This window comes from Alternaria metachromatica (genome assembly GCF_023757995.1).
Source record: "Alternaria metachromatica strain BMP 0045 chromosome Unknown scaffold_2, whole genome shotgun sequence".
Lineage (NCBI taxonomy): Eukaryota > Fungi > Ascomycota > Dothideomycetes > Pleosporales > Pleosporaceae > Alternaria > Alternaria metachromatica.
Window position 1 is genome coordinate 1,822,020 of NW_026055493.1, and position 27,914 is coordinate 1,849,933.

Sequence of the window (27,914 nt, forward strand, 5' to 3'; positions counted from 1 at the left end):
GCAAGATTCGTAGTAAGGCGGCTGCAATGGCAGTGATTGAACAATAGTGGAAAGAAACACAAAGGCGTAGATCCGTCGTCGTGGTGCGAATGCAAAAGTGTCGAGAGGGCGCAGGGATAGGAGGTCTTGGTGAATTGGCCGTCGAGAGGGCGTGTGCAGGCGTTCGGTCGCGGATGATATGCAGGAACGCGCGCAGTCTAGGTGGAGGGGTGGGCGAGGAAAGTCATGGGAATGAGGAGTGCTTTTGGCGGGACAGAAGCAAACAAGTAGCAGCAGCGAGTCGTGAGGAAAGGCGGAATATTGGATTATACCTGAGCGGGCTGGCGTACATGCAGGCGATGACGAACGATAGGAGATGGTGGACGTCCTGGCAGGGAGCGTCGCAAGGGCAGGTGCACGCGAGGGCTGGGGACCGAGGCGCCTGTAACGTTGACAGCTGCACGCTGAAACAAGACGCTGTCCGGGTTTTCGGTCGTCAGCGTCTGGACGTGTGGACGAGTATCACGACGATCCCGCGATAAAAGACGGCAGAGCTGGACAGCTTGCGCCTTCGGGGAGACGTCTGGGCCTTGGTGTGCGCCAGTCCGGGGTGCGACGCCATGATGTGCGCGCCCTCCCGGTAATGATGCGCGCGCCGGCTTGGATGCGTCGTGACATTCGGCGACGTAGCATGGAAACTCTTCTTCCCGTCCCGCGGACCCTCGATTGCTGTGCATCATTGCTGGAGCGAGCCCTATTGCCCAGCGCACTAGCTTTCTCGTGGCAGTTCGTGCGAAGAGCTACCATTGTGGCGCAGGCAGCATCTTGGCACTACCCCAGCGCTGCTGGAGAGACAGACACATCTTGCAGGTATCCAGATGATGCCCAACCGGCTTGTGCAGGTGCATTGCGCCCGAGCAGCTTCGACGCTCCATGGCATGCTGACTGGCTGCACCTTCACTCGTCTAATCTTGTAGAGTTTTGCGAACAAGCTCAAGACCCAGAATAGATCCCTGTCCGTCTCGGCAATCTTTGCACTGTCATAGCACCTGCCACCCTGGAACACCTGCCGACGCCTCCACATGTACTCCTAAGCTGAGAGGAAACGAATCCTCTTCTCCCATACCAGTCAACATGGCTGTTTCGTACTTCTGCTGCAGCAATCGATTAAATCTCAGCTCCTTAGCACCAAGCATCGTCTGAGAAGGGAACGCCCAGCAGGCAGCCGTTTCAAGCGCGCATGTACCTGTCGTTCGCGTTGTATACCCGACAATCAACCGCTCATCACTGGCCCCACCATCGCTTCTCGACGATCGTCTCTCGTGCCGGCCTGCCCGAAACTAACACCTCAGCTTGCCCATGGCCCTGGAGCGCCAAACCGCCACGCTCCCACCAGCACAGCCCACTGCCATTCTCCGCGGCCATGCCTCGCACATCCACGCGACTTTATTTGTTCGCCAGAACAGTCGTTTGTTGACGGGCGACGCAGATGGCTGGATCGTCCTCTGGAATGTTCAGACGAAGCGGCCAACTGCTGTCTGGCCAGCTCACGATGGCCCCATCCTAGGCTTCGCCCAATGGGGAGATGCAAAGATCATAACGTGCGTGTCACTGTAGCAAACCACCAATCACCCTAAGACTAGCCCACGTCTGCCTGACGAGCTCTACTAACATCAGATCGCGAATACAGACATGGACGAGACAATAGAATAAGAATCTGGCGACTTGCACTCGAAGACGAGACAGAGAAGCTTTCATCAAAATTACCTGAAGATGGGAACCGAGAACACACGCCCAAACCGTGGCTTCTTCATTCGCTTCCCGTCAACACTCTCAACTTCTGCTCTTTCTCCATGGGCTATCAGCATCCTCCAGCCTCTATCGCAGAGGATGACTCCATCTTTGTGGCAGTCCCTTCAACAGACGACAAGGTGATCGACGTGTATAGCTTCCCTGGTGAGCTACTCAAGGTCAGGATCCCACAGATACGGACCGTCGAAACAGGCATGGTTATGGCCGTGAAATTTGTTCGCAATAGAGCCCCCCAGAGACTTATCCTGCTCGCAGGGTATGAAGGCGGAGTCACTGCAGCATTCAAGCTGGCTGACGAACACCCCGACACGAGCGTAGGAACCGCCCAGCTTGTTTACCTTAGTCAACCCCATTCTCAGCCGATTCTGTCGATGGACGCTTCGCCAGAGGGCGACTTTTATTACACATCCTCGGCAGATGCTGTAATAGCCAAGCATCAGATACCGGAGTTGCCATCCATTCCGGGTAAAGAAGACAATAACCCACCCGTACCGTCTTCAGATCTATTCACAAAGCAAACTGGTGATCAGCTGAGCTCCAAGACAGCGGCACCCAGCGGTCTATCTTCACTGCTTTCGTCGGCCGCACCGCTACCGAAGTTCAAGCCTGCTCCGCCAGTCCAGAAAGTGGTCAGCCTACAAGCCCCGTACAAAATAAGAGACACCAAACACGCAGGTCAACAGTCGCTCCGTGTCCGCTCGGATGGCAGGCTTCTGGTTACCGGTGGTTGGGACTCACGGATCCGCATATACAGCACCAAGACGCTCAAGGAAGTTGCCGTGCTAAAGTGGCACAAGGAAGGAGTCTACTCCACTGCATTCGGTGAGATTCTTGCACAAGATGAGATAGGATGCGGGGATGGAGCTATCAACAAGCGGCAAAGAGACCGTGAGGAGCAGTCGAAGCTTAAACACTGGGTCGCTGCAGGAGCCAAGGACGGGAAAGTCAGTTTATGGGAGGTGTTCTGAGTTGCTGTCTGGCCTTGCCGTGGGGTTTGGAGTACGATGACCGACCCATGATGACGCATGTATACAGATAGATGTATTGTAGTATAAGTGGCACGTTAATAGCAATCTACCAAGCAATTGTCAGAGTCGGTGGTGCTCATGGGTAGCGAATCGGAGGTGATGGTGCGCCGGCGTGGCTTCCCCACAAGAAGCCGAGGCATAGCGACCGGGGAAGTGGGCCTGCGATGTCACCGTCCATCGTCGCGACGCTTCATGCCTGCTTCACCATGTCGTAGTACCAGTGCCAACGTGGACTGACACGAAATTAAAACACGCGAAAAACCCCATCTCCCGAGATCGTTTCCTAAACGCGTCCTTCCCATGCGATACGCGCTTTCCGCCGCACCCTTTCCCTAAGGAGACGCTCCTTGCATATCCCACATCCGCATTCCAATCAGCATGGCCTCCTCAGACGAGGACCGGAAGTCCTCCACCGCGCGCCCCTCCAGCCCCGAACAAGCTCCCGATCTCAGCATCACGGCCGACGACAATGTCTACCTGCACGCAGCCGGCTACAACGAATCGCCCGACCGCGGCCTCATACACAGCTTCGCGCGCTTTCGATCTTCGCCGCTCGACTTCATTCGCGAAGTCTCACTACACTTCTCAGGGACAGGATGGCGGTCTTTCGACGATCACATTGGGCAGCCAGAGTTTTACCCGGGCTTTAGCGAGGATATGAAGGCGAGGGTGTTGAGCAACCCAATGCTCGTCGCCAAAGTGCGCGAGTTGGCGAACAAGAGGGTAGAGGTTGAGGCGAAAGAAGGGCTGTTGGGCGAGGATGCGATGTATGGGGTTGGTGTCGGCGAGAAAGATAAAAAGGCAAAGAGGAGGGTGCAGATTGAGGAATCGCTTATGCAAGTCAGCGAGGGCTGGACGGATTCCATGATCTGCAAGATGGAAAGCAAAGGCTTCATAAGAGGTGCATACTATTTCGCTACACAACTCTTGACAAGAGCATACCACCAGGGCGTCCACGTCTCGAGCGAGGAAGTGCTACGCCTGCGCGCTGTCGCCGAGAAGGCAGCAAAAGACAAGCACTCCATCATCTTCCTTCCGTGTCACCGCTCGCACGTAGACTACGTCTCGCTACAAATCATCTGCTATCGGCTGGGACTCGCTTTGCCCACAGTCGTGGCTGGAGATAACCTCAACTTCCCAGTCGTCGGGTCCTTCCTACAACATGCCGGCGCTATGTGGATACGAAGGAGCTTCGGGGACGATCAGCTGTACATTACACTGGTACAATCCTACATCGATACCCTGCTGCAATGTGGATACAATCTGGAGTGCTTCGTAGAAGGAGGGAGGAGTCGTACCGGCAAGCTTCTGCCGCCCAAGTTCGGCATACTGAGCTACATGCTCGACAGTATCGCGAGCGGCAGGGTTGAGGATGCAATCATTTGCCCGGTATCGACGCAGTACGATAAGGTCATTGAGGTTGAGTAAGTCTTTCGATCAGACTTGACACCGAAGATAACGCTAACACACCGCAGCTCATACATCAGCGAACTCCTCGGTCAACCCAAACCCAAAGAAAATCTCATGGACTTCCTGTCCGCTTCCAGCGTCCTCTCCCTTAAACTCGGCCGCGTTGACGTCCGTTTCCACGAGCCGTGGTCGCTCAAATCCTTCATCACTCAGCAACGCGAACGCTTCTCAAAACTTCCTCAACAACTCGATACCAAAGAAGACCGACTCCGCCTCCTCCGCACACTGGGTTACAAAGTTTTGTCAGAGATCAACGACGTCTCGGTCGTGATGCCCACTGCTCTCGTTGGTACCGTCTTACTAACATTGAGAGGTCGTGGTGTAGGCAAATCAGAACTCATCCGCCGAGTCGAATGGCTTAGCGACCGTGTCAGGGCCCAAGGTGGCCGTGTAGCACACTTTGGCAACCTCCCCACTAGCGTTGTTGTCGACCGCGCTTTGGAAGTTCTGGGACCTGGGCTTGTCGGCCTAGTCCCCGGATTACCAGAAGACACATTCTACGCCGTGGATAGGTTCCAACTCTCCTTCTACAGAAACATGACCATTCATCTCTTCATCCTACAAAGTCTGGTCAGCGCAGCACTATACACGCATGTAAAGCAGGGTGGTGGCCCAGAGTATCAACGCATGTCTTACGGCGATCTACGTGCACAGGTGCACTTCCTCTCGCAACTCTTCCGCGGAGAGTTCATATTCCCTACCGAAGGTCTAGACACTAACCTCGCCAAAACACTCGAGGGACTAGAAAAAGACGGTGTCATCACCATGTCAAGATCAAAGACCGAGCTCGGCGAAGAGACCGTGGATTTCATCGAATTATCACCTGCTGAACGGACCCAAGGACGCGAAAACTACGACTTCTACTGTTTCCTCATCTGGCCGTTCATCGAAGCTGCATGGCTCGGTGCTATCAGTCTGATGATGCTCACACCTCCCCTGCCATCCCCCAATGCTACATCGCCATCTCCATCCTCTTGGCTCGACCTCAAGAAAGTCCAAGACCGCGCACAAGTTCTCGGCAAGACTCTCTACCACCAGGGCGACCTTTCTTACTTCGAGGCTGTAAATAAGGAAACACTGAAGAATGCGTACACGCGCTTCCAGGAAGAAGGCATGATTCTTGTGACGAAGTCCAAAGACAAGACGCCCGCCACTATCAGACTAGCAGAGGAGTGGACTCCGCAAAGAGGGTCGAACGGTGGCATTATCGCCGATGGCCCATTATGGCGCTTCGCTGAGCGGATCAGTGCTTCGCGAAGAGAAGGCAAGAATCGGCGCGATGGAGCAACAGTTCAGACGAGAGTTCTTGCGCTGGCGGATCTGGTTGGTGAGAAGCTTTGGGAGGATGCGGTGTTCGATAGAAAGGAGTTGGATGGTGATGAGGTGGGTGCTGTCGAAGGGAAGGCGAAGAGCATGCGGAAGAGAGGGAACATGGCGCGGCTTTAGGTTGCTTGTTGTATGATTCGTCATGTACTTTAGCTTTGGGAGATATACCATTTGATTGTTGGTTCCATTTCATGGGTACAAGATTTCTGCTTGTGCTCATAATGTTCTTCTCGGTCGTTGAGACTGCTGCTTAGAGAGATGAAGTAGGGACCGTGATATAAGTCGCAAGGTTCTATGAGCACAACACATCGCTAATGGTGGTTGTATGTGAGCACAAGGACATATACTCGTATTGTACGATACATTGATAGACAACAGGACGTCTACAGTACACTCGTGATACTTGATCGTTCCTACCAAACAGCCATGAGTTCTCGTGGAGACCTTACATATGCCTCATTTTACTATCTCGTAGTGCATGTGGCGGTCAGAGGTTGGTAAGTCACCCTACTTACCCCAACAGGTGCCGCACGGCTACCCTCTCACCTCAAGGTGATATTGACGCTAGCGCCACCTGAGTAACCCGTGGACTGCTTATGCCTACAAGCTCTATCAAAGCCAAGCTATCAGTGTACTCAGCCAACACTCCTTCATCCTTCCTTCTCAAACCAGGGTCACAGTAAGTGTGTTGTCTCCCCAGTAAACAAGATAACAATGTTTAAGTCTCCTCACGTACGTCCTGTCTCTTGATGACGCTATTGATAGCATATTGATAACAAGGGCAGCTACAGCATCGAGATGGGCAAGAAGTGCAAGCGTTACGGGAAGGAGCAGCTTCTTGACATGCTCCAGGAGCAGATCCCTAATGCCATGGCAAAAATTCCACGACCAGATGCCTTCAAATTCCAGTCGTTGCCAGACGGAAAGTCACAGCTGTGCATCGGCACCTACATCGAAGGACTGAGCAACCCCACCACAGATGAGTTTTGGGTTCACTGTGGCGGCATAGCTAAGCCCTGGTTGGCCTTCGATATCGGTGACAAAGACCAAGCTTTCCATGGCAATGCATTCTTCAAGAAGATGACCGAGAGCGGACAAGTCTATCTGTTCAGTGATGGGCTCAAGGCTATAGTCGCCTTCGTTTTTGTCTACTGCAACAAGATGGAAGAGTTCTGCGACTTTCAATCTGGCAAGGGCTTCAACATCCTGGTCGAAAAACTCAGGTACATGTTCCCTGAAGTCGAGGAGAGCGCTCTGTCTGGAAACGGCACGGAAGACGCCGGTAGTGTCTCTGCTAAAATCTCAGACGCGGACGCAGACGTGGTCAAGACTCTCGATGACGACCAATCTGCAGGGGAGAAGCCCGAGGAACAACTTGTGAAACTGTTGGACGATGTCCTCCTTTAGAAGCCCAAGAAACGAGCGCTCAGCGTCGACACCGACACCGACGAGCACTCGGTAGAGAAGAAGCTCCGCGTTGAGTAGGCACTCGACTTTGCGCTATGCTATCGTAAGTTACCCAATTTTGTTACGGACTGCATACAAACATTAATCGTTTTCTCAGACTGCTGGGAGCTGGGAGATGGGAAAAGTGATCGATGACTAAGAAGCATCCTTGCGATACTAAAAGTTGGTGAAGCGAACTGAGATGGGTCCAGTGGCTGGAAGAAGATATGACTATTGCAGAGGTCTCATGGGAGGAGCCTTACGAACGATTCATCATTCTTGATTAGGGTAGCTCTGAATTTCATGGCTTCGAAAGATACTAATTACACTCGAACCATCTTCTCCCTCTCTTCAGTTCTTTCGCGCTTTCACCGTATACACGGTAACAATCGAACACTCTGGAGTCTGCATTGATGCCAGGTCTTCTGATTTGTTTGTATTCATTGCAGTGTAGTCTGTAAACCAGTTCGACTTTTTCTTGTCTGAGGGAAGACGGCTATCATGGCTGTCGGTGGTAAGGACTGCCTAGATTACGATGCGCGTTGAGCTGGGTCTAGACAGAGCATGACTATTGCAGTCAGAGAATTTATAGGAATGATTCAGAATGAATAGATTCTCTCCAAGGAATCTCAACACTTTTCAAATCTCTGGGGCTCTTGCTTCGTTCCCGTACTTCTGTGTCGTGACATTGTGAAGTTTCCGTGTAGTGAGTGCGACTCAATCACGATCGCTTGGGGGAGATGATGGATAGTCGAAATCGCACATCGCGCTTGATACCTAGCTTTCCGGATGTGAAGGTTATTGCTGTAGCTCCTCCTGTTCGCAAATCCCACACACGCGACGAGTGACATCACGCAAGCACGCGTTCGGCGCTACGCCGAAAACAGCAAGATGTCTGCTTAGCGCGTCACGCTTTCAGCGGGATGATGCGCCCCGCCATCTCAATTCCACGCAAGCAGGATAGTGCAGAACGCCCGCCCGGCAACCATGATGGACTCCGAGGATGTGCTGGATCTATACGATGTTGCTGTCTTACTCAACTATGAACGGAACACCACGGAACCTCGGCTCCGACACACGAAGTTGAGAGAAGTCGCCTTCCCAGGTTCGCAACCGAAGACTGTCGCACTCAGCAGTCCAATCGACCAAGGCTGGAACAACAACGCGTCTACTTGGATCGTATTGGACCAGCAGCAGACCAATGATCCAGATGCCCCAGACCTGCCCACAGAATTCCTACCCGCGAACAAACGCAAGGATAGCACGCTCTCCAATGAGCAGCTAGAGACGTTGTTTCATCAAGCACGCAATCACGATGGCTGCTACCAGGCGATCAGTCTGCTTCAGATCTTCTTTGCACTGTTCTCCGAGGACACAAAGTTGAGGGTGAGACATGCGCCTAGTGGTAAGCAGCCAGGCATGTCTTATACGACAACAGTCAGTAGACGTGTCATTGTCGAAGAGTCCTTCCGTGACCCAAAGTTCACCACTGCTATCTGCGTACTCCCGGAGGGCGCAATGTATGTTAGTGGGCATCAGCCACAACTTCTGCATGCGGTCGTAGGTTTCTCTCCGCTCGATAGCGACACGGTTCAATCCTTCTTCGATCTCTCGTCCATGCAGTTCGGCGATATAGGACGCGGACCTGGGCCGAAGGGAAAGCAGCTGTTCGCTCTGGATACCCCCGAGGAGTTTGCCCTGCGTTTCAGCATGTTGGCTAAGGGTACAGATCCTAGCAAGAGCGACCGCACTCTAGCGATCAGTGGTACACCTGTAGACGATTGGCTATGGGAAGTGGCGATGAGGACGAAAAAGAGGTGGATGAATAGAGCGACGGAGAAATGGTGTGGTCACTGTGGAGCACCAGGTGCCAAATCCAAGTGTGCTGGATGCGGCGAGGCGTACTATTGCGGCAAGGACCATCAAAAGTTAGCTTGGGGATATCATAAAGGATATTGCGGGAAGCCTTGATGAAGGTTCTGACGAACGCAGAACCTGCAAAATAACGGACATCTCGTAGAACGTCTTAAACTTGGTGGGTCATATAACAGGGGGGTATAATTCATCAACACTAGAGTTGTACCTAGAGCTGTACTGCACTTCAAATGCACATCCATCTCTCCATCCACTGTACGGCACGCAGTATCAGACTGTGCAAGACAGCACAAAGACATGAACTGCTTTCCAGGACGATGGCCATATCATCCACGACCGAATGCAACACTACCTCACTCACATCCTCCCACTCGGCAACTCATTAATGGTGGCTGGAACTGGCGGCGACATAGCTGGGGAGTACTGCGGTACAGGGCTCACTGGCCCGTCCGAATAGTGCGGGTTCGCCTGCACAGGATTCACAGCACCTGATATTTTCTCCGGCATCGCATAGCCACCCTGCTGCGTAGCATACGCAGACTGAGCATTGGGGTCATAGAAATGTTGCGCGGGTTGCTGTGCGTTCGGATCGTACTGACCGTAGTGCTGTTGGTGTTGAGGCGGTGGAGACGGCATCTGTTGCATGTGTTGCTGAGGGACGGGCTTCTGCTCGTGGTAGTACTGGACACCGGCTGGTGGAGCTTGAGGTGCGGTGGGTGGCTGCTGCATGTTGTTGTTGACGGTGGTATTGTTCTGTTGCTTCTTCTTGCGGCGAAGAAGGAAGAAGACTCCGAGAACTACAGCGGCTAGAAGAGCGACGCCGCCGATTACTCCACCGGCGATTGCGCCTACTGGAGTTGACTTCTTGGAATTGTTGGAATTGTTGGATTCGTTGGAGTTGTTGGAGTCGTTGGAATCTTCGTTACCGGAGGAAGGTGTAAGGTCAAGTGGTGCATCTGAGGGACGACCGGAAGCGGTACGTGAGAGTGGAGTGAAGGACAGAGAGATTGGGGTATTCGAGGATGAGCCAGTGTTAGGGGAGGTTGATGAATCTTGGAAGTGTGTTGTCAGTCAATGCTTCATCAAGGTTAGAGAGAGATTGCCTACCCTGGTCTGGGGTGGTCACCAAGATCCTTCCTCCCGTTTCCGTCTTAGCATCGCACCAATAGTTGGTCAATGGTGAAGGGTCATTGATATCTGTTGCCAGCTCCCAGTAGCTGCAAGTTAAATTTGAGCCTCCACTGCGATGCCATGTTAGTATACAATATCCAGGCGACTAGGAGCCAGAACGTACCAGAAGACTGATGTAGTCGGGTACACAACGTAATCGCTCTCACAAGAAAAGAACTCGCAAAGAGATTCTGGCGCACAGATCTTGTAAAGGCTACCTGATGTTGCGATGACATGACCCTCGTTGTTTGCAGTGATGGTGTCATCTAAGACTTCTTAGCAACAGTCGAGCAGCAATGTAGGCAATCAATCTTACAAAGTGTACTCGAGCCATACATGCCCGTGGAAATATATCCAAGGGTAGTAACATCCCTAGCTGCAAGTGCTACAGCTGTTGCAGCAGGGGCGGGCGTGACAGCGGGCGTTGGTGCCCGTATCATAGCAGTGCTCCCATACTTTGCGGAAAAGAGAACGACCAGCAACGAAGAAAGCCTGGTATATGCCATGACGTTTCAGACCCGAGAAATTACAAAACGAGGAACAGAAGGCACCCTTAAGGAAAGAGCAGGGCCCTATAAGCTAAGTACTCATACCTAGGTATGTTGAGCTACGTACAATGAGAAAGATATTGCGCCGTAAGGCGTGCAGCGACCCGCTGGGGCTTGCCGGCTGCGGCCACACATACGAGGAGAGCGTATTGAAGGCTGATCAGCTGAGATTTTGTGCATTTGGGTTCCATGAAAGCGTTCGGTTGGACGTGCTTGTTGTACAGGCAGGACTACTGCAATTCTTGCACTATACCTATGCTTTTCCTGCTCATTCTCTCCGTTACTACATCATTTCAAGCACAGCTATTCAGTATTTCCACAAGGTGTTCGTCTTGACGCTAGACGCAATGGTGACCGCTGCAGGGACAACGGATGCGTAACTAGCATGGGGTAGCGAGCTGAAGAAGAAAGAAACAATCCGCCTCGCTTGTGTAGCGCCGCGATAGGCTGTAAACAAGCCGCTTGCAGCCATCATCACCGTGCGCTTTACCTCTTTAATATGAACACCAGGCACAACGGATGTCTTGGTCGCCAGATAATCTCACCGGAAAGCCATGTGTTGTGCGACGCGGCAGAGTCGCATGTAGATCCCCATCGTGGCCGTGAACTGCCGAGGTAGGGTTTGAGGCGCAATAATTAACAAGTCTTCTCATGTCCCAAATGACAGCTGCAAGTGATGAGCTTGTGCACGATCGTATCGTTGGGAGTCTTTTGGTGTTTGGTGCAAATCGAGGCCTGCAAGCTTTGGTTGCCTACATAGCTTTGAGAACAGGTGCTAGTCGGTCCGAAAGCCCTACACGATGGTCACATTTGGCCCCCAAAAGCTTTAATGAGTCAGTGCCGCGGCAAGCAGATTTCGGTTGGGGGTCCTTAGGGTGGCTTGGAACAGAGTGGGGATAATAGAGGAGTATCTTGCACGTGGGCTTGGAGCCTTCATTACGCTGTCGTTATCTTTTCAGTCGGGTCTATCTCCTCTTGACGCCAGGACATCTAATGTCCATGGCCATCGTCACCACCTCCACCTTGCTCCTCTGGATCCAGCTTGATCAGGGTATCGATACGCATAATCGCAACACACGCCTCCACTGCTGACTTCAATTGCTTGACTTTGCTCATGCTGGGTTCCAGTACACCGGCCTTTAGGCAGTCGTGCACTTTACCGTTTGACAGGTCCAGACCGTAGTTCTTGTAGTTCTTCGACTTGGCCAGCTGCTTTGCGTCTTGCGACGAAGGGTCTGAAGGGTTCACTGTCCGCTGTGAAAGAGCGTGCCGTGATCGGAGGTTGGCGACGAGCTCGGTAGCATCCTTGGCCGCGTTGATGGCAAGTGTCTTAGGAATAGCAAGCAGAGACTGCGCAAAAGCAGCAATGGCCAACTGTTCCCGAGAGCCCTAGATTTATCGTTAGTCACGTTGTAGACATGCAAGGATTGGAGTGACTTACCACTGACGTTGCCCACTCTTCCAAGTAGATGTGCAACGCAGTTTCAACGGCACCTCCACCAGGGACGATGCGGCCGCTCTCGAGGGTTCGCTTCACGGCTGATAATGAGTCGTGTACTGATCGCTCCATCTCGTCCAGGGCGTAGTCGTTCGCACCTCGCAGGATGATGGATGCGGATGAGAAAGCCTTGGTGCCCTTGACCAGAATGCACTCGTCGTCGGAAATGCGCTCTTGCGAAACCTCCTCAGCATGGCCAAGGTTTGCTGCCTCGAACTTCTCGTCACCGTTCAGATCAGAAAGGGTGCTGACCAGGGTTGCACCGGTCGCCTTCGCTATCCTTCGCAGATCCTCCTTCTTACACCTTCGCACAGCCATGGCACCCTTCTCGACGAAGTGCTTGAGGCAGAGGTCGTCGATGCCCTTTGTAGTCATGATGACGTTGGCGCCGGCCTTCAGGATCATCTCAATGCGCTCGGTGACAATGCCAGCTTCGCGCTCTCGGATCTTCTCTAGCTGCTCCGGGTCGTCGATGGTGATGTGAACACCCAACTTCATGCGCTCCTTCTGCAAGTTGATGTCCAAGCAGGCAATCTTGGCGTCGGTGATGCGCGTCTTCATGGCTTGCGAGGCGACCGTGCAGTTGAGAGCGTAGCCCTTGACTAGTATCGACTGAGTCGCGCTTTGACCGTGTGCCTTGAGGATGTTGACAGCCTTTACAGGGTATTTGACCTCGCCCTTGTTGTTTGTCATCTTGACAGCAGTCATGCCGTCTACCACCATGTTGGCGAAGAAGTCGGAGTCGGAGCCGATGATCTTGCTGGACATGGACGTCTTCGCGATGTTGACTAGCGAGTCCCGACCGAGCGCATCGACCTTGGTGCTGATGTTCTCGTTCATGTACTTGACCGCCTCCCTCAGCGCCAGCCTGTAGCCTGTGATGATGGTGGTGGGGTGGATTTTGTTCTTCATGAGCTCGTTCGCTCTCCGCAGCAGCTCGGCCGCTATTATGACGACGGAGGTTGTGCCATCTCCGACTTCCTTGTCTTGTTGTTGGGCGAGGTCGACGAGGATTTTGCCTGCGGGGTGCTCGATATCCAGCAAACTGAGGATGGTAGCGCCGTCGTTGGTCACGGTAACGTCACCGATGTCGTCGACCATCATCTTGTCGAGGCCCGAGGGCCCAAAGGACGACTTGACGACATTCGAGATCGCTTGGGTCGCAAGGACGTTTTGGTCGCGAATGTCCTGGCCGCTGATTTTCTGGCCGCCGAGGACTGCACGTGTTAGCTTTTTGCGGCGGTGTTGTTAGCTTCGGCGGCTTACACAGAGTTCCTCCGCTACGTGACTGCTCGAAGATTCCTGCCATTGTGTCGGGTGATAGCTGTTCTGCTTCGTTGTTGCTGCCTCTACGCGGTCCAGAAAATCTCCAGCAATGCCCGCCCCCGTCGGCGACGGCGAATGGTAGCTCCGCCCGTCAATCGCGCTAGTCTGGACCCCTGCGCCGATGACTCGGCCCTCCACACATTTGGCTGTCGACTCACACGAGACTGCAACAAGCCGACTCTGTCTTAGCTTTACGTGACTCTAGAGTGCTCTCGCCTTACATTACTTGGGTTCCCCATCGTCTCTTTAACTTTCCATAACTCAATTGCACGTAAGTCGTCCCAAGTCGCGTCTTGATACCCCGCCTGCCCCACCAACTCACCCTATTTACAAATGGGTTTGGCTAGAATATCTACGCGATCGCGATTTTACTACCTTTGCATCGATTAGTATTCGTCAAGATATCTTTTGCGAGACGCTGACAGCTTTATTCAGCACCTTCCCAACATGGCTGAAGCCACAGCTGCCGATGGCAAGATGAAGGATCTTTCCATCTCTGAGACCAAGAAGAGCAAGAAGGATGGTAACCCCCAGAAAGCTGCGAAGAAGCCTCAGCAACAGAAGAAGAAGGTAGGTCTATGCGGCGACACTGAACATTCGACACCATGCGCGATACTAATCAGGCCACAGATCGAAGGTTCAGCGCTGATTGGTATCGATGTCGCAAAGGAGGTCGACTTGGGAGACTGGTACCAACAGGTTATTACGAAGGGACAAATGATCTCCTACTACGACGTAGCCGGGTGCTATATCCTCGAGCCCTCCTCGTACGCCATTTGGGAGAACATCAAGTCCTGGTTCGACAGCCAGATCAAGACGCTCAAAGTCCGAAACGCATACTTTCCCATTTTCATCAGCGCGGATAACTTGGAGCGAGAGAAGGAGCATGTGGAAGGTTTCGCCGCCGAGGTCGCGTGGGTGACCAAGGGCGGAAAATCTGACCTGGAGAAGCCCGTCGCTGTGCGCCCTACTTCCGAAACAGCCATGTACCCCTACTTCGCGCGCAAGATCCAGTCGCATCGCGATCTTCCCCTGAAGCTGAACCAATGGAACAACGTCGTTCGGTGGGAGTTCAAGCGTTAGTACTGAGCTATTCTTTTTTTCGGCAGTGTCTAATCTTTGTCCAGATCCCATGCCCTTCATCCGATCGCGCGAGTTCCTCTGGCAAGAAGGCCACACCGCACATCTTACCCAGAAAGAAGCGAGCGATGAGGTTCTCCAGATCCTGGACTGGTACTCTGATGTATACCAGAAGCTACTTGCCGTTCCCGTCGTGAAGGGAACAAAGACTGTCAACGAGAAGTTCCCTGGAGCTGACTACACTACCACCGTCGAAGGTTTCATTCCCGCTACTGGCCGCGGTATTCAGGCTGCAACATCCCATGCTCTCGGTCAACATTTCTCAAAGATGTTCAACATCACAGTCGAGGACCCCACCGCCAAGGAAGCGGGAAAGTCGGAACACGTCCACGTGTGGCAGAACTCATGGGGTCTGACTACACGTTCGATCGGTGTCATGATTCTGACTCACGGAGACAACCGAGGTCTTGTCATTCCTCCCAGAGTGGCTGAGATCCAAGTTGTCGTCATTCCTGTGGGAGTCACCGCCAAGTAAGTTTATCACTGATGACTCAACTATGGCAATGCTAACGAAACCAGGATGTCTGCCGAGGCTAAGGAGGATCTCTACAGCAAGGTCAAGAAGATCCATGACGATCTTACTGAGGCTGGTGTTCGCGTTGAGACCGACTACCGTGAAGGCTACTCTCCCGGCTGGAAGTTCAATGACTGGGAATTGAAGGGTATTCCTCTGCGAATCGAATTCGGCCCCAAGGATGCTGAGAAGGGTATTGTCACCACATCTCGTCGCGACATCGATGACAAGGACGCCGCACGTGGTACCATCAATGTCGACAGCATTGCACAAGAAGTCCCGAAGTTACTCGAGCAGATCCAGGAAGACATGTTCAACAAGGCTGACAAGGCATACCGGGACCACCGCATCCAGCTTACCAACTGGGATGACTTTGTCCCTACCTTGAACGGCAAGAACGTTGTCCTAGTTCCCCACTGTGAGGGCGACAAGTGCGAAGATGAGGTAAAGGCGAAGAGCGCACGGAGTGCGTTGGGCGATGGCGTTGCGGAAGACAAGCAGGCTCCTGCCATGGGTGCGAAGAGTTTGTGCATTCCTTTCGAGCAGCCCGAGGGTATTGAGCCTGGCAAGACCAAGTGCATCAACCCTGACTGTCAGACTCCCGCCAAGCAGTGGATCTTGTTCGGACGGAGTTACTAGCGCATTGCCAAGTGATGAAGTGTATTTTCTATTCGAGCATTCGGTGGCATGGAGTTTGATGGGCGCGGTGTTTGCGGCATGGAGAAGCGGTTGTCGTTACACTGGTCATTCATGATTTTGCAATGTTGATGTAGCTTTTAGCATAGAACCCAAAGTTCTGACCTGTCCTGCCCCGTTCTTCGAAGTCGTATCTTCCTGAGTGTACGATGTTGTTTTTATATTGACAAACGCGCAGACAGGCAAACGAATGCTAGTGCGTGAATAAGCTGAACCAACGCTCACATATCGCTTGTGAGTGATTGAGTCGCCACTTTCATCAGCTCTTTGCGACACATCACCGCCTCCGATTTTGTGTCGACTCACGTCCACGCCGCTCTGACATTCACTTACTCTCGTCATCCAACTTTGATCCTGAGTTACCCACCAACTCATACACCAAGAGCCCCCCGATCATTCTAACAGAACCTTACCGGCCGCCCAGAATGTGTCACAAACTCCTCCAAGTCTATGCTTGCGGGCACAACAAGACAATCTGCACAACGCCGTGCCCCCACGCTATCGCTACAGGTCGCCGCATCCCCAGCAACCGTGGAAATGCACCGGATCTGTCGCGCTCAAGTTCCGTTGTGTCTGCTATGGCGCCCTCATCAACTGGTCCACCAGCGCGGAGAACCGATGTCCAAGATCTGCCTTCACAGCGTGCTCGTGAGTCACATGCTCATCCTTCCCCACTGAGAGCGGCGGTGCTAGGCAGTCAAGCACAACAGCAGCAAGGTGGAGGCAATGGTCCAGCGTTCCGCTTCATGGCGCCGGGTACAGGACCAGAGACGGTGGGTGTGGAAGCAGGTTATATGCAGAGTCATTCTACTTCCCCGGTGTCAATGTCTCCAACTTCTCCAACTCTGAGTCAGCCTTCACCCACTTTCTCCACCACCGGCACCTTAATCGATGCGCCCTTTGCTACAAACCTGTCTTCGCCATCTACGTTCTTCACACCTGCCGACCCAGAAGTGGACGATAGGTCAGTACCCTGTCACCCCTGCGTCTCATCCTTCTCTTTCCACAGTCCCATGGCTAACATCTCAACAGTGACGTAGACCCCAACTTCTGCGCTTACCACTTTCCTCGCTACCTCCCTGGACTGAGAGTACCTTGCAAGGGATGCTATGCGCAACCGCAGTATGCGGATCAACGCGATGCGTGGATGAAGCATTATCGCGAACAACATCCAGCAGACAAAGTTGAGGATATTGAGCACTTAAGTGGGGTGGCTGCTATTATGGAAAGGTTTGGCTGATAACCATTTCCCCGTTGGAAGTGAGACGAATGGAAGTCGATAAGGGTATGAATCTGTGGAAAGGCTAAAGCCGATGACTGACTCTGTACACTTTGGAGATCCTCCTAGATGGGAAACGAAACTCTAAGAAGAAGATTTGAAAAGTGCTGATGAGAGCGAGAATAATTCGATTATCCTACCCTTGCCATGCAGTGCTCGTGCCATTGGTCATTGTCGTCTATATGTGCATTATTCGTGTGTCGGTCATCATTCAATGCCAAAGCATAGCCAAGTCGCTACAGCCACTTGACTATCTAGCTGGTGTCCATGTCATCGCCGCCCTTCTTTTCCTTTTCTACTGTCTTCTTGACACCTTCCAGAAAAGCCTTAACTGCATCTCCGCCACCAAGTGGCATGCCTCCACCTCTCATATAGCCTCCGTTTTCGACATCAATGTTCAGTGCCTGGCTAACAGTCGGCAGAGCACCGGTCCTTAGCGCCTCGTTCAGACTGCCTAATGCTCCCCTCAGCTGAGGTGCCCGTAGGATCCTGCTCAGAACGTCAATTTTCTCATCCCGACCCAATGTCTGTATGGCCATCTGCGCGGTCTCGGAGTTGGGGTCGATTTGATCGATGTCTTCGACTTCGGCTTCTAAGAGGAAAGGGATTGTCGGTAGTTGGGCACACAGAGCGTCGATGGTCTCGTCGGAAGCGTTCTCAATGGTTGAGAGAGTATGCGTAGGCCAGAGGAACTCGGTGAGGCTGGCGAAGGGTTCTGATCCTCTTTGTTGTTGTGAGCTGCCGCCGGCGCTGCCGCCTTTGAGCGAGTTCATGAAGTCTTGCACAATGGCAGAGACATCACCTGATCCGGCACTGTCGACGCGTTAGCGAGCATGTTCAAGAGGATAGGCAAAAGCAAAAACGCGAAACGAGCGCCGCGGCGTGGCCAGTGGAAGACGTAGCATGATGCTTATTTTCTATTGTTGTACATGAGCAGCCAGTGCCAATCGCCATATTTGGATGGTCTTATGCTTCTCCCAAAACGCCGTACCGTGACAGGATATCTTTAAAGTTTTGTATAGAGCCGTCGGTAGTTTCCACAGCAGCTCGATTCTGTCCGGAAAGGTAGACTGCGCCACGACGCCGAATGCGATACAAATAGATGGAACCTACGCTCGACCACCATCGGCGCCCCCCTCTCGGGACTCTTCGCCTTCATCTCGGATATCACCGCCTGTGGCACCAGCACCTGCGCCTCCGGTGCTACCGTGGCGGTTTCGGCTAGATGGCTCTACGTCTTCCATGGTCTCATCCTCGTCATTGTTGGATGAGCTCGAGATACCTGCAAGTTCAGCCTGTACATCAATCTCCTCGCCCGTCAGCAGCAAGTCAATGACCTGCCCGATCTTGAGGTCGCGCTCGCTGAACCAACTCGCGCCGCGCGAGTGCTGCGACTTTGATTGCAACCAGAAGAGGTAGCGTTGTGAGCTCGAGCTGAACTTGAGGACGAAGATGCGGCCGTCGGTGGGCGACTTGATGTTCTCGGGGTCATCGATGGAGTCCTTGCCGGTGTAGGGTTGGAAGGAGCCGTCACCGGGGATCATGATGAGGTCGAGGTCCGACTGGTCGAGCGAACGGTCGCGTGGTCGCCAGCAAAAGTGCACGAATTCTGGATATGTAAGTTGATGAAGGGGCTAAGTTGGTTGCAAACAAACCATCTTCTCCTTGGTACAGGTAGACGTAGCCTGGTGTCGGTACTGGCTTGACTGTCTGCTGGTTGCCTTCTCCGCGCTGTGGCTATTGTTAGTGTCCGATCTGGGTTGTCAGTTTCCGCGACGCTTACAGTCAGCTCACACTGGCCGGCCTTGAAGGTGATGAGCGGTTGGATAGACATGGCTGCGGTGTGTGTCGGTGTTGGGGCAGTGGTGTTCAGCGGCGGTACCGCGAGCATCGCCGCAAGCTGCAAGCTCCACGCGGGTTACGTAACCAACGGAACAACTCTCGGCCCGGTCGCGCGTATCGATTGGACAGCTTGGCACACACTCGAATTCACGAAAATCGATTCCATCGCCAACACCACCGACCAGCACTAACGACCACAGCGAAACGAAATGGCGGCCAAACAAGAGGACACGAAGCCCACCACCCAGAAGTTCTCCAAGGGGGAGAGGTCGATACCGCACCACTCGCAGAAGGCCAGCAAGTACTACCCTGCTGAGGACGTTGCTGTCCCCAAGAAGGTACGTTCGCGATAGACGATGGTTTGCACGGAAGAGAAGGACTGCAGGGGTGCTGGGTGCATTCACTGCGACAGCATGCGGCGGGTGTTTGGTGCAAGGACAAGAATCAAGACATCAATTGGAGCTCCGCTAACTGCGACTCAAGGCCCGCAAGTCTGTCCGCCCTGCGAAGGTCCGCCAGTCTCTCCAGCCCGGTACCGTCGTCATCCTCCTTGCTGGTCGCTTCCGCGGCAAGCGCGTCGTCGTCCTCAAGCACCTTTCCCAGGGTGTCCTCCTTGTTACCGGTCCCTTCAAAGTCAACGGTGTTCCCCTTCGCCGCGTAAACGCCCGATATGTCATCGCTACCTCTACCAGCGTCGACCTGAGCGGCGTAGACGAGAAGGTTGTGGAGAAGTGCAGCCAGGACGGCTACTTCACCAAGGATAAGGCCGCCCACAAGCCGGGTGAGGATGCTTTCTTCAAGCAGGGCGAGAAGCCCGAGGTACGTACACACAATGGAAGTGCAATGCGCCAATACTGACAAAACCCACAGAAGAAGGAGACCTCCAAGGACCGCGTCGAGGACCAGAAGGCCGTCGACAAGGCTCTCCTGGCCACCATCAAGAAGGAGGCTCACCTCGCCGACTACCTCGGTGCCAGCTTCAGCCTCCGTAGCTCCGACAGGCCTCACCAGATGGTCTTCTAAGCGACGGATAACGATCGGGCATTCGGCGTTCAGTGCATGGGATGAAAGACGACTTCGGCATACTGCGGCTGTACTAGCGGTAAACAAGAATCGCAGCGGCACGGCAGCCAATTTTTTTCATGGAGGATTCCGACAAGGCATTTACCATAAGGCTTTATATGAAGCGAGCGAATCTGAGACGGTCCAAAAGTGAACATTTGGTCTCCGCTTGCGTGATGTCATAGTTGGGCGTTCAATTGGCGCAGTACATACTGGGTGGTAATCGAGTACTGATGCAAGGAATAGAGATACAGACGTTACATTCTTCGACCGATACTGCGCCAACTGCCCACGAACACCCGGCGACCAGACGTGAGGGTATCAGAAGCGACCGCTAACCAAGGACACTACCACCGAACCAATTGCGCCAATGCCACACGTATACAGACCTCGTTACATGACCCTAGGCTCGCCGATTGACCTACTTACTTCTTTCCCCTTCCTTTCCTAGCCCTGCCAAACTTCCCCGCCAGTCCGTTCGCCGCTTCCCCCGCGCCATCTATAGCTTTCCCCGCCTTCTCCTCCACGTTGTGCTTCTCCATCTCCGCCTTCAGGTCCTCAACGACATCCTTACCAATTGTTGTCCCGTGGCACCAGTCCAAAACACCCATGCATCCGTAATTACCCTCTCCTTCACTCATCATGTGCGCATCGGCGCGTCGTGCCATGCCTCGCAGCATGATGGTTGAGGGTAGGACATTGTACCCAGAGTACACGAAGGTCTCTTCTAGACTGAAGATAGCTATTAGGATCAAGTAAGTGAGGATATGCATCCGCAGAGCAATCGCTGGAAGGTATAGAGGTAGGAAGCGGTGCAGGAGGTGGCAGATGGGGTGGTCGTAGTTTGCGGCAAAGGAGTAGGGGATCCTGATGCTGTGGTGCCAGCTCTGATGCAAGTCGGAGAGTGCACCGCCGGTCGGAGAGTGCAGCAGATGTGTGTGGATATAGTATTGCAAAACCTACGACATGTCTATTAGTACGTCTTTGTTAGGGAACGCAATCATGGGATCTTACGTTACGAGATAAGAGTCCGATAATGCCATGTTTGACCATCGTCCATGGGTTTGGCAGGTGATTCAGCCCCCATCGACTGCCTTTGATGAGTAGCAGACTCCTCATCTGCAGTACGTCTGTGATCAAGAACTCAATACCCGCTTGCAACGCCACACTGAGCAGCACATTTGCACAGCTCCACGCAATCACCCTTCTCACTGCGCGTGCGCCACCCTTTTGATTGTTTGGGATACCCCATTGTCCCTGGGACTTGAACTCGATTGCTAGACTTGGTAACCCAATATCGAATAGCAAGAAGATCAGGCTGGGTATGATGTAGAGAGATAGCCGAATTACTAGGGGCGCAACTAGCTCAAGCTGAAGAGGAGAATAAGATGCGGCGATTGTCGTCCATGCGACCGAGAGGAAGATGAGGTTTAGGCCTGTCGACCATGAGGATAGCATAGGAATGGCCAAAAATGAGCCCAGCGGTAGGGCGATAGGCGCAAGGATGGAGGAAAGTAACGCGCCCATGCCGAAAAGAACCTCAAATAGGTTTGGAATATGCTCTAGTGATGGAAGAGTAGTAAAATATGTATATGCGCATCAATCATGTGAGGTGGGGATTCTGCGCGCGGTAGATGTTTGTGGGCTTGTGCTTGATTGCGATGTGAGCGATGACGTAGCGGCGGTGCGCGAACTTGGTTCACGCTGCGTCCGCGTGGGAACGCGTCCGCGACGTAAGCGGGGCGCCCTTGTCTCTCAAGAGCCCATGTGAATGGACCCTGGACACGTCTCATCTTCCCTCCATCAAAGAGCACCGGTAAGAATTTACGCACGAAAGCGATGTATTCCTCAAAGCAAAGCTGACTGTGTCGCTACGCTCATGCGATCGGATCGCCCAGGTTTACCCTCAGATATTATTGCACAGCGCTGCCTCCCGCATCAATTATTCGCCCTCCGCCGCTGCTACGACCGAAACGTTATCCGCACCTCCTTTATCGCTGGCACGATGCGCGACATCTCCATTCACGACTCCCATCCTCTCAGTTCCACTTCTGACCCTTGACCTTCACGCTCTGCGTTCATCCTGCTCCTGCAATCCAAAGTGGCTCCGAATCTTCTCATATTTGGTTCTGTACGACTCGGCTTCTTCGTACCTTTTCTTCCAGAGTTGTGACTCTTCTTGAGCTTTCTGCGCTACTGTCTCGGCATCCCGAGCGCGACCCTCCGCGATCATGAGTTGGATGTTGAGATCAAAAAGCTTGTTTCGTAGCCCGGGGCTGTCTCGCTCGCCGGCATTGTTCGATTCATCGAGTGCCGCCATCTGGTCCCCACCAGGATTGTCTGGTTGTGGATATCCGAATCGGGACTGCAGCTCAAGTGGGGAGCGTAGTACCTGGCGCGTTACAGGACCCTCAATCGGCGGCGGACTGGGCGACGGGCTGCTGAGCACAGTATACGAGCTGTTTGGGAGTGGATCGTTGGCAATCTGCTCGAAAAGGTAGGGAGCCCTCTTGGAACAAGGCGCTGAGCTCAACTGTTAGTAATCGGAACTTATTGATGGCTGATCTTAGACATACACTGGTAGTTTGCTGATGCTATCGGCGCACGACTAGCTTCTGGTGGAAAGATCGTAGCGTATGGGGTCGTAACCAGTTCGGGCCTCTCCGCGACCGCGTCGGCAATAGCCCGGCACGCATAGGGAAACCTGGCTACGAACCTGTTGAACAGGTTCGAGTCGTCGATTACGCCTTCACTCCAGCCTTTTGCAAGGAAGTAGTAGCGTAGCATAGCATCACAGCAAGCAACCTCTGTCTGGCTTTGAGTCGGTGGAATCAAGTTGAACGGAAATTCCAAGGTCCAAGAAGAGGCGTTCTCTTTTGTCAAGGTCATAGGACGAATCTGTGGCTCCCCTTTCCGGTTCTTTCCAATGCAGCCGATGACTATGTGAGGACCTGCAAGCCAGGCCATGAGGTCTATCTGCTTCCTTGTTTTAGTGTAGGTGCTGCCTATGACAAAGCTTTTGAAGCCTCTGTCATGATTGTACCCGCGGATGATGTTGAACTGTGTACGAAATGCTCCTGCATCAGGTAGGTGCTTGAACTGGTCAGGGAAATCTCGGATTGCCCATGCTTGTACGTCCTCGAGGGTGATTCCGGTGGGCGCCATGGTGTGGGAGTGTGCAATCTGAACGAATGGGCGTGTTGTTACAAAGATTCTCGCAGGGCGAATCGAAGCTGTGGAAGATTGCGCCTAAAGTGGGCTCATCTTCACCGTGATATGACGACTGAAGGTACCGGAAGTGGTTAGTGGCCTCACCGACGCGCGCCGATGAAAGCGATTGAGGGAGGAGCGATGAGAGGGAAGCAGCGGACAACTCAACTTCATACAACTACGCGAACAGTGAGAGAGGACACCTCACTCTAGCATCAGATCTGGGGAGTGTGACAGGATTTTGATATACTGGTTGTGGAAACATGGGCGTGTTTTGCAGCCCTATCCGTAAGTGTGGTCTTCAGAACCACCGAGCTTTAGTTCTTGGGCAAGATGATTGCCTACTGTGCGATCCAACAACGGTTTTCTCTATATTCCGCGCATTTCTTCCTTGCCATTCCGATGATATCCCTTTCTTATCGTACTTTCCACATTGCGATAGCACCTTCCAAACTTTGGATAAGCCAGAACGCTTGATTTGTACAGACGAAGACGGCATCTGCTGCAGGCATTACGCCAACTTTCTGTAACCCTCAAAACACAAAGTTATGACATATGGCAATCGCCAGGCTCAATGAGCCGAGTCCATAGCGCTGCGGCGTTTCTCGAATTCTTCTTGTTTGACCAAAGTCTCTTGCTTTCTCATCTGTGTCTCCAGCTCTTCGACCTTCTCCTCTAGCTTCTTGATGTGAGCCATAGCTGACTCGTTCGCGATCCTATGCAGAACTGTGGTTTTCTTTGACTTCATAGCAAACTCGATCATAGTCTGCAACTTGCCTCCCAGGCCGCTGTTCTCTTTCTTAAGCTCTTCGTGCTCAGTTGTCAGCCTTTCAACCTCACCTTCGAGTAGAGTAAGGTCGTTGAACAGAACTAACACTGCTTCGAGAGCCGTGTTGGTGCGATCTACCTGGACTGCCTTGAAGAAGAAACATTCATTCCAAAGCGTCTGGTGCTGCTGTTCCATGTCATCCCGCTCCTGAGTAATGGCATCAAGCCGGTCACTCATGGCCTTCTCTCTGTTCTCTGAAGCAGTCAAGCGTACCTCTAGTGTAGCGAATTTGTCCTCAAGACGCATTGTCTTCTTTTGTCTTACACGCAACTTCTTGATCTCGCGTTGTAGATTGGCGATGTTGGTATCATCGTTGAGGGCGCTGCGCTGCTGGTTCTCGTTCAAGGTACGGCTTGTCGTGTTGTTGTCGTTTGCGTCTCCTTCCTCGCCGGATCGCTCGTGAGCGCCGTCGATATCTCGAGACATCTGCGAGGACTCAAGAAGTCCTGTGATACGTTGTTCGACAGAGCGCGAAGCTTCTTCTGGGCGATCGCCTATTTGTGGTCAATGATTGTGCCATCGGGAAGAAGGAAAGTTCCTTACTGCGCGTACGCGTCTTTCTGGACATCCGAACTCGTTCGGTCGATTCAAAAGCTTCTGTATGACCTGTGATAGATTAGATGCTGTCGAATTAAGGTTCACTTCTGACTTACCCTCCTTCAACAGCTTCTGATGCTGGCGATGACATGCGCGTGCGAAGTTCCATTTGAACATCTGATCATCACATTCTAGAGCCTTTACCACCCCTTTCGCCGCAAGGTAGTATCTGATGGTCGCCTCTATCTCAAGCGCGATCTCGACAGGGGTGGGGCATTGACGGTCATCCAGTGAACACGAAGCGAACGCGTCCAAGAACGTCGGGCCGTAATCTTTGAGCCATTTGAGCAAGTCGAACTTGCCGCCAATTTGCTCACCACGGATCGGACAGGCCATCAGCGAAGACTCTTGAATGAACGCAAGTACAGTGATCTCTCTAGTGCCAGGACAGAGCCGCTCGGCGGCCGTGCAAGATGGGTCGAAGCTCGTGAATGCGATGGCTTATAAGATTGTGGATGTCTCAGCAATATCCAGAAAATAGGTCTCAATATCTTCCGGGTCAGGCAGTGTCTCGAATTCGACAGGGCAGATGGTCCTCGCCCATTCACGAACCGCCAGAGCATCCTTGAGCTGACACTGAGGCGTTTCAGGAACCAGCATGATAGCACCGGGTAGCGAACGTCGGGTATTCGGTGTAAGAAGGCGATGTTGGACGGCGATGGATATCGTTCAATGTAGTGTCAAGGGCGAGGAGACTGTGCGAGACTAGTAGAATGTGTGGCCGTTTGCACTGCGCGCTCGGTCACCGCTTTTCAAACATTCCGCGCGAGCGCAATGCTGCTTTAGGAAGGGGCGTGTAGAGCAAGTAGTCCAAATCCCCATACCGTATATGCATAATTCGCGATTCCAGTCTTCTTTCTACGTCTTCACTGAGCTCTAATGGGAGGGCATCTTGATAACAGCCTCCGATGCATTGCCACGCTCAGCCACTGCTAGGTCATACTAGTTGAATATCAGTGAAAGCACTTGAATGCCGATAATGCCAGGCATATTGGGGTTTCATACGGGGGCTGAGGTCACGTATGCGGTAACGTCCAGTAAAGATATTGCCGCTGCTCCTACGGAGCAGCCTGAGAACCTCCCGGCTCCTGTTTCGTCTGCCAGTTCCGAGTCGCCTGAGACTACGTCGGCGCCTCCGTGGGACAATTCGTCGTCATCGAGAAGGGCGCGTAGAATGCTCCAGGCTGTCCTTTCGGTAGTATATTGATATGGAAGTCGGGACAGTAGCGAGCTTACGGTATGCCTAGATTCTGTTGCTGATCTCACATGTTCTTGCGTAGGTCTCTGCCCTTTTGACCTGAAGGGTGGACTACGAGTGAGGCGGCTCAATCAATAGAGAGATAGACATCCCCAGGTAGTCATAGACGTGGGAAGTAGACTCGCGTGTTTTGGCTTCCGAAGGGGAGAGCGAGAGAGAGAGAGAGAGAGAGAGAGAGAGAGCAAGAGATTGCTGTTGCCAGTAAAAGTGACATCGTAGTCTACCTAGGTAATAGTTTACAGACGCGATACTAATCAGGCTGCTTCGCTCTACCAGGAGCCTATCCTAATTCAAGTGGTGTATTCTCTACCTGCGCGTACCTAGTGGGGAGGATGCAAGGTGCACAAATATGCACATGATCAAAGTGAGGAAAGAGATAGAACACCATAGATGCTTGAGAGATGGCGCGCAGCACAGCAGGCCGATTAACGGCGGGCGATGCCCGCCTGGCTAACTTGTAGCATCTATGAACACGTCGCTTTGTAATGAACACGCCCTATCGGGTTGACACAATGCTGGCGCGCCCTACGAAGTACATCTTCATAGAGGCCGATGCAGTAATTCATCAGAAATGGAAGGCGACTGTGTCTGCCGCGTCGAAATGGAAGTCGCGAACTGAGACGATAATGACGTGTGCGGGGAGCGGGGGTGTCACCTCGCAGATCACTCGGAATTAACGCCGTGTCCGAGAGTATTTATCATCAACGGGCATGCCTCTCTTGAGATAGCTTGCTTATATTGAGCCGACCACCAGCCCATCTCTTGTGATTCATGACGCTGGCATCATACACTCTGCGCTCGACAAATCTACTTTCTAGATCGACAGCACGACTCGCAGCCATCAATTCGCACATCGTTCCAAGACGATCCATCATTAGAACCATGTCTTCACTCCCAAAGACCATGAAGGCCGTGTACATTGAGAAGACCGGTGGAACAGAAGTTCTGCAGTACAAGACTGATGTACCGGTTCCAGAGCCCAAGGAGGGCGAGGTCCTGGTCAAGAACGAGTTCATCGGCATCAACTACATCGACACGTGAGCACACCTTTCCACCTGCTTAGAAACCAAGATTTCATGCTAAACTGTCGCCAGCTACTTCCGCTCCGGTGTATATAAGCCGCCGCAGTTCCCGTATGTTCTCGGTCGGGAAGGCGCTGGAACCGTCGCTTCCGTCGGACCCAACGCACCTTCTGATCTCAAACCTGGTGCGCGCGTAGCCTACATGGGGCAATCGGCGTACGCAGAGTACACTGCTGCACCGGCGAACTACACAATTGCCCTCCCTGATTCCATCTCCACCAAGACAGCCGCCGCTTCGCTTCTCCAGGCACTAACCGCCGTTACTCTAATCCGTGATGCTTACGAAGTCAAGGAAGGCGACTGGATTCTCGTCACCGCCGCAGCTGGCGGCGTAGGATTATGGCTCTGCCAGTTGCTGAAGGCGGTTGGCGCAAGGGTCATTGCTACAGCTAGCACAGAGGAGAAGAGGAACTTGGCGAAACAGAACGGCGCAGAGGTGCTACTAGAATACCACGAGGACAACCGAGATGCTTTCGTCAAGAAAGTGCTAGAGACCACTGGAGGCGAGGGTGTGCACGCAGTCTTCGACTCTGTCGGCAAGTCCACCTTTGACAGCTCACTGGCTGTCGTAAGGAGGAAGGGTACAATGTGCTCGTTTGGAAACGCATCGGGACCAGTTGAGGGTTTCGCTCTTGCGTGAGTCTTTCTTTTACTATTCATGTGAAAAGTAGCTGACACATCGTCTAGTCGCTTGGGAGCAAAGAACGTCAAGCTCGTTCGACCTACGCTGTTCAACTACATCGCTACTCGCGAGGAGCTGCAGACGGCGGCAAAGGAGCTGTGGAACTTCATCGAGAAGGACGGACTGAATGTCAAGATTCACGACGTGTATCCGTTGAGCGAGATTGTGCGTGCGACCCAGGACATCGAGAGTAGGAAGACAACTGGAAAACTGGTCTTGACACCGTAATTGGCAGGCTCGTGAGA

The 27,914-nt window shown here is 53.0% G+C and overlaps 13 protein-coding genes across 13 annotated transcripts; 7 read left to right on the top strand and 6 right to left on the bottom strand.

Moving 5' to 3' along the window:
• Positions 1-1,832: 1,832 nt before the first annotated feature.
• J4E83_001445 (uncharacterized protein) lies at positions 1,833-2,759 on the top strand (the record flags this gene model as incomplete). The annotated part of the gene is made up of 1 exon (XM_049328401.1): positions 1,833-2,759. One exon carries the CDS (start codon positions 1,833-1,835, stop codon positions 2,757-2,759), a length of 927 nt encoding a protein of 308 aa, XP_049192919.1.
• Positions 2,760-3,197: 438 nt separating this feature from the next.
• Positions 3,198-5,735, top strand: J4E83_001446 (uncharacterized protein; the record flags this gene model as incomplete). Its single annotated transcript, XM_049328402.1, has 2 exons — positions 3,198-4,243; positions 4,295-5,735. The coding sequence occupies 2 exons, from the start codon at positions 3,198-3,200 to the stop codon at positions 5,733-5,735; spliced, it is 2,487 nt and encodes an 828-aa protein (XP_049192920.1).
• A 194-nt stretch (positions 5,736-5,929) lies between these two features.
• On the top strand, positions 5,930-7,022 carry J4E83_001447 (uncharacterized protein; the record flags this gene model as incomplete). The annotated part of the gene is made up of 2 exons (XM_049328403.1): positions 5,930-5,938; positions 6,381-7,022. The coding sequence occupies 2 exons, from the start codon at positions 5,930-5,932 to the stop codon at positions 7,020-7,022; spliced, it is 651 nt and encodes a 216-aa protein (XP_049192921.1).
• A 1,026-nt stretch (positions 7,023-8,048) lies between these two features.
• Positions 8,049-9,032, top strand: J4E83_001448 (uncharacterized protein; the record flags this gene model as incomplete). The annotated part of the gene is made up of 1 exon (XM_049328404.1): positions 8,049-9,032. The coding sequence occupies one exon, from the start codon at positions 8,049-8,051 to the stop codon at positions 9,030-9,032; it is 984 nt and encodes a 327-aa protein (XP_049192922.1).
• Positions 9,033-9,293: 261 nt separating this feature from the next.
• Positions 9,294-10,440, bottom strand: J4E83_001449 (uncharacterized protein; the record flags this gene model as incomplete). The annotated part of the gene is made up of 3 exons (XM_049328405.1): positions 9,294-9,892; positions 10,231-10,237; positions 10,432-10,440. The coding sequence occupies 3 exons, from the start codon at positions 10,438-10,440 to the stop codon at positions 9,294-9,296; spliced, it is 615 nt and encodes a 204-aa protein (XP_049192923.1).
• Positions 10,441-11,644: 1,204 nt separating this feature from the next.
• On the bottom strand, positions 11,645-13,461 carry CCT1 (T-complex protein 1 subunit alpha; the record flags this gene model as incomplete). Its single annotated transcript, XM_049328406.1, has 3 exons — positions 11,645-12,043; positions 12,096-13,369; positions 13,419-13,461. The coding sequence occupies 3 exons, from the start codon at positions 13,459-13,461 to the stop codon at positions 11,645-11,647; spliced, it is 1,716 nt and encodes a 571-aa protein (XP_049192924.1).
• A 464-nt stretch (positions 13,462-13,925) lies between these two features.
• J4E83_001451 (uncharacterized protein) lies at positions 13,926-15,771 on the top strand (the record flags this gene model as incomplete). The annotated part of the gene is made up of 4 exons (XM_049328407.1): positions 13,926-14,048; positions 14,109-14,556; positions 14,606-15,089; positions 15,138-15,771. The coding sequence occupies 4 exons, from the start codon at positions 13,926-13,928 to the stop codon at positions 15,769-15,771; spliced, it is 1,689 nt and encodes a 562-aa protein (XP_049192925.1).
• Positions 15,772-17,361: 1,590 nt separating this feature from the next.
• J4E83_001452 (uncharacterized protein) lies at positions 17,362-18,941 on the bottom strand (the record flags this gene model as incomplete). Its single annotated transcript, XM_049328408.1, has 4 exons — positions 17,362-17,920; positions 18,221-18,716; positions 18,763-18,838; positions 18,891-18,941. 4 exons carry the CDS (start codon positions 18,939-18,941, stop codon positions 17,362-17,364), a joined length of 1,182 nt encoding a protein of 393 aa, XP_049192926.1.
• Positions 18,942-19,158: 217 nt separating this feature from the next.
• J4E83_001453 (uncharacterized protein) lies at positions 19,159-19,972 on the top strand (the record flags this gene model as incomplete). The annotated part of the gene is made up of 3 exons (XM_049328409.1): positions 19,159-19,287; positions 19,433-19,768; positions 19,820-19,972. The coding sequence occupies 3 exons, from the start codon at positions 19,159-19,161 to the stop codon at positions 19,970-19,972; spliced, it is 618 nt and encodes a 205-aa protein (XP_049192927.1).
• Positions 19,973-20,436: 464 nt separating this feature from the next.
• Positions 20,437-21,538, bottom strand: J4E83_001454 (uncharacterized protein; the record flags this gene model as incomplete). Its single annotated transcript, XM_049328410.1, has 2 exons — positions 20,437-20,970; positions 21,026-21,538. The coding sequence occupies 2 exons, from the start codon at positions 21,536-21,538 to the stop codon at positions 20,437-20,439; spliced, it is 1,047 nt and encodes a 348-aa protein (XP_049192928.1).
• A 538-nt stretch (positions 21,539-22,076) lies between these two features.
• Positions 22,077-23,176, bottom strand: J4E83_001455 (uncharacterized protein; the record flags this gene model as incomplete). Its single annotated transcript, XM_049328411.1, has 2 exons — positions 22,077-22,449; positions 22,728-23,176. 2 exons carry the CDS (start codon positions 23,174-23,176, stop codon positions 22,077-22,079), a joined length of 822 nt encoding a protein of 273 aa, XP_049192929.1.
• Positions 23,177-23,792: 616 nt separating this feature from the next.
• J4E83_001456 (uncharacterized protein) lies at positions 23,793-24,983 on the bottom strand (the record flags this gene model as incomplete). The annotated part of the gene is made up of 3 exons (XM_049328412.1): positions 23,793-24,544; positions 24,603-24,656; positions 24,704-24,983. 3 exons carry the CDS (start codon positions 24,981-24,983, stop codon positions 23,793-23,795), a joined length of 1,086 nt encoding a protein of 361 aa, XP_049192930.1.
• Positions 24,984-26,787: 1,804 nt separating this feature from the next.
• J4E83_001457 (uncharacterized protein) lies at positions 26,788-27,897 on the top strand (the record flags this gene model as incomplete). The annotated part of the gene is made up of 3 exons (XM_049328413.1): positions 26,788-26,942; positions 27,000-27,623; positions 27,675-27,897. The coding sequence occupies 3 exons, from the start codon at positions 26,788-26,790 to the stop codon at positions 27,895-27,897; spliced, it is 1,002 nt and encodes a 333-aa protein (XP_049192931.1).
• Between the last annotated feature and the right edge of the window lie 17 nt (positions 27,898-27,914).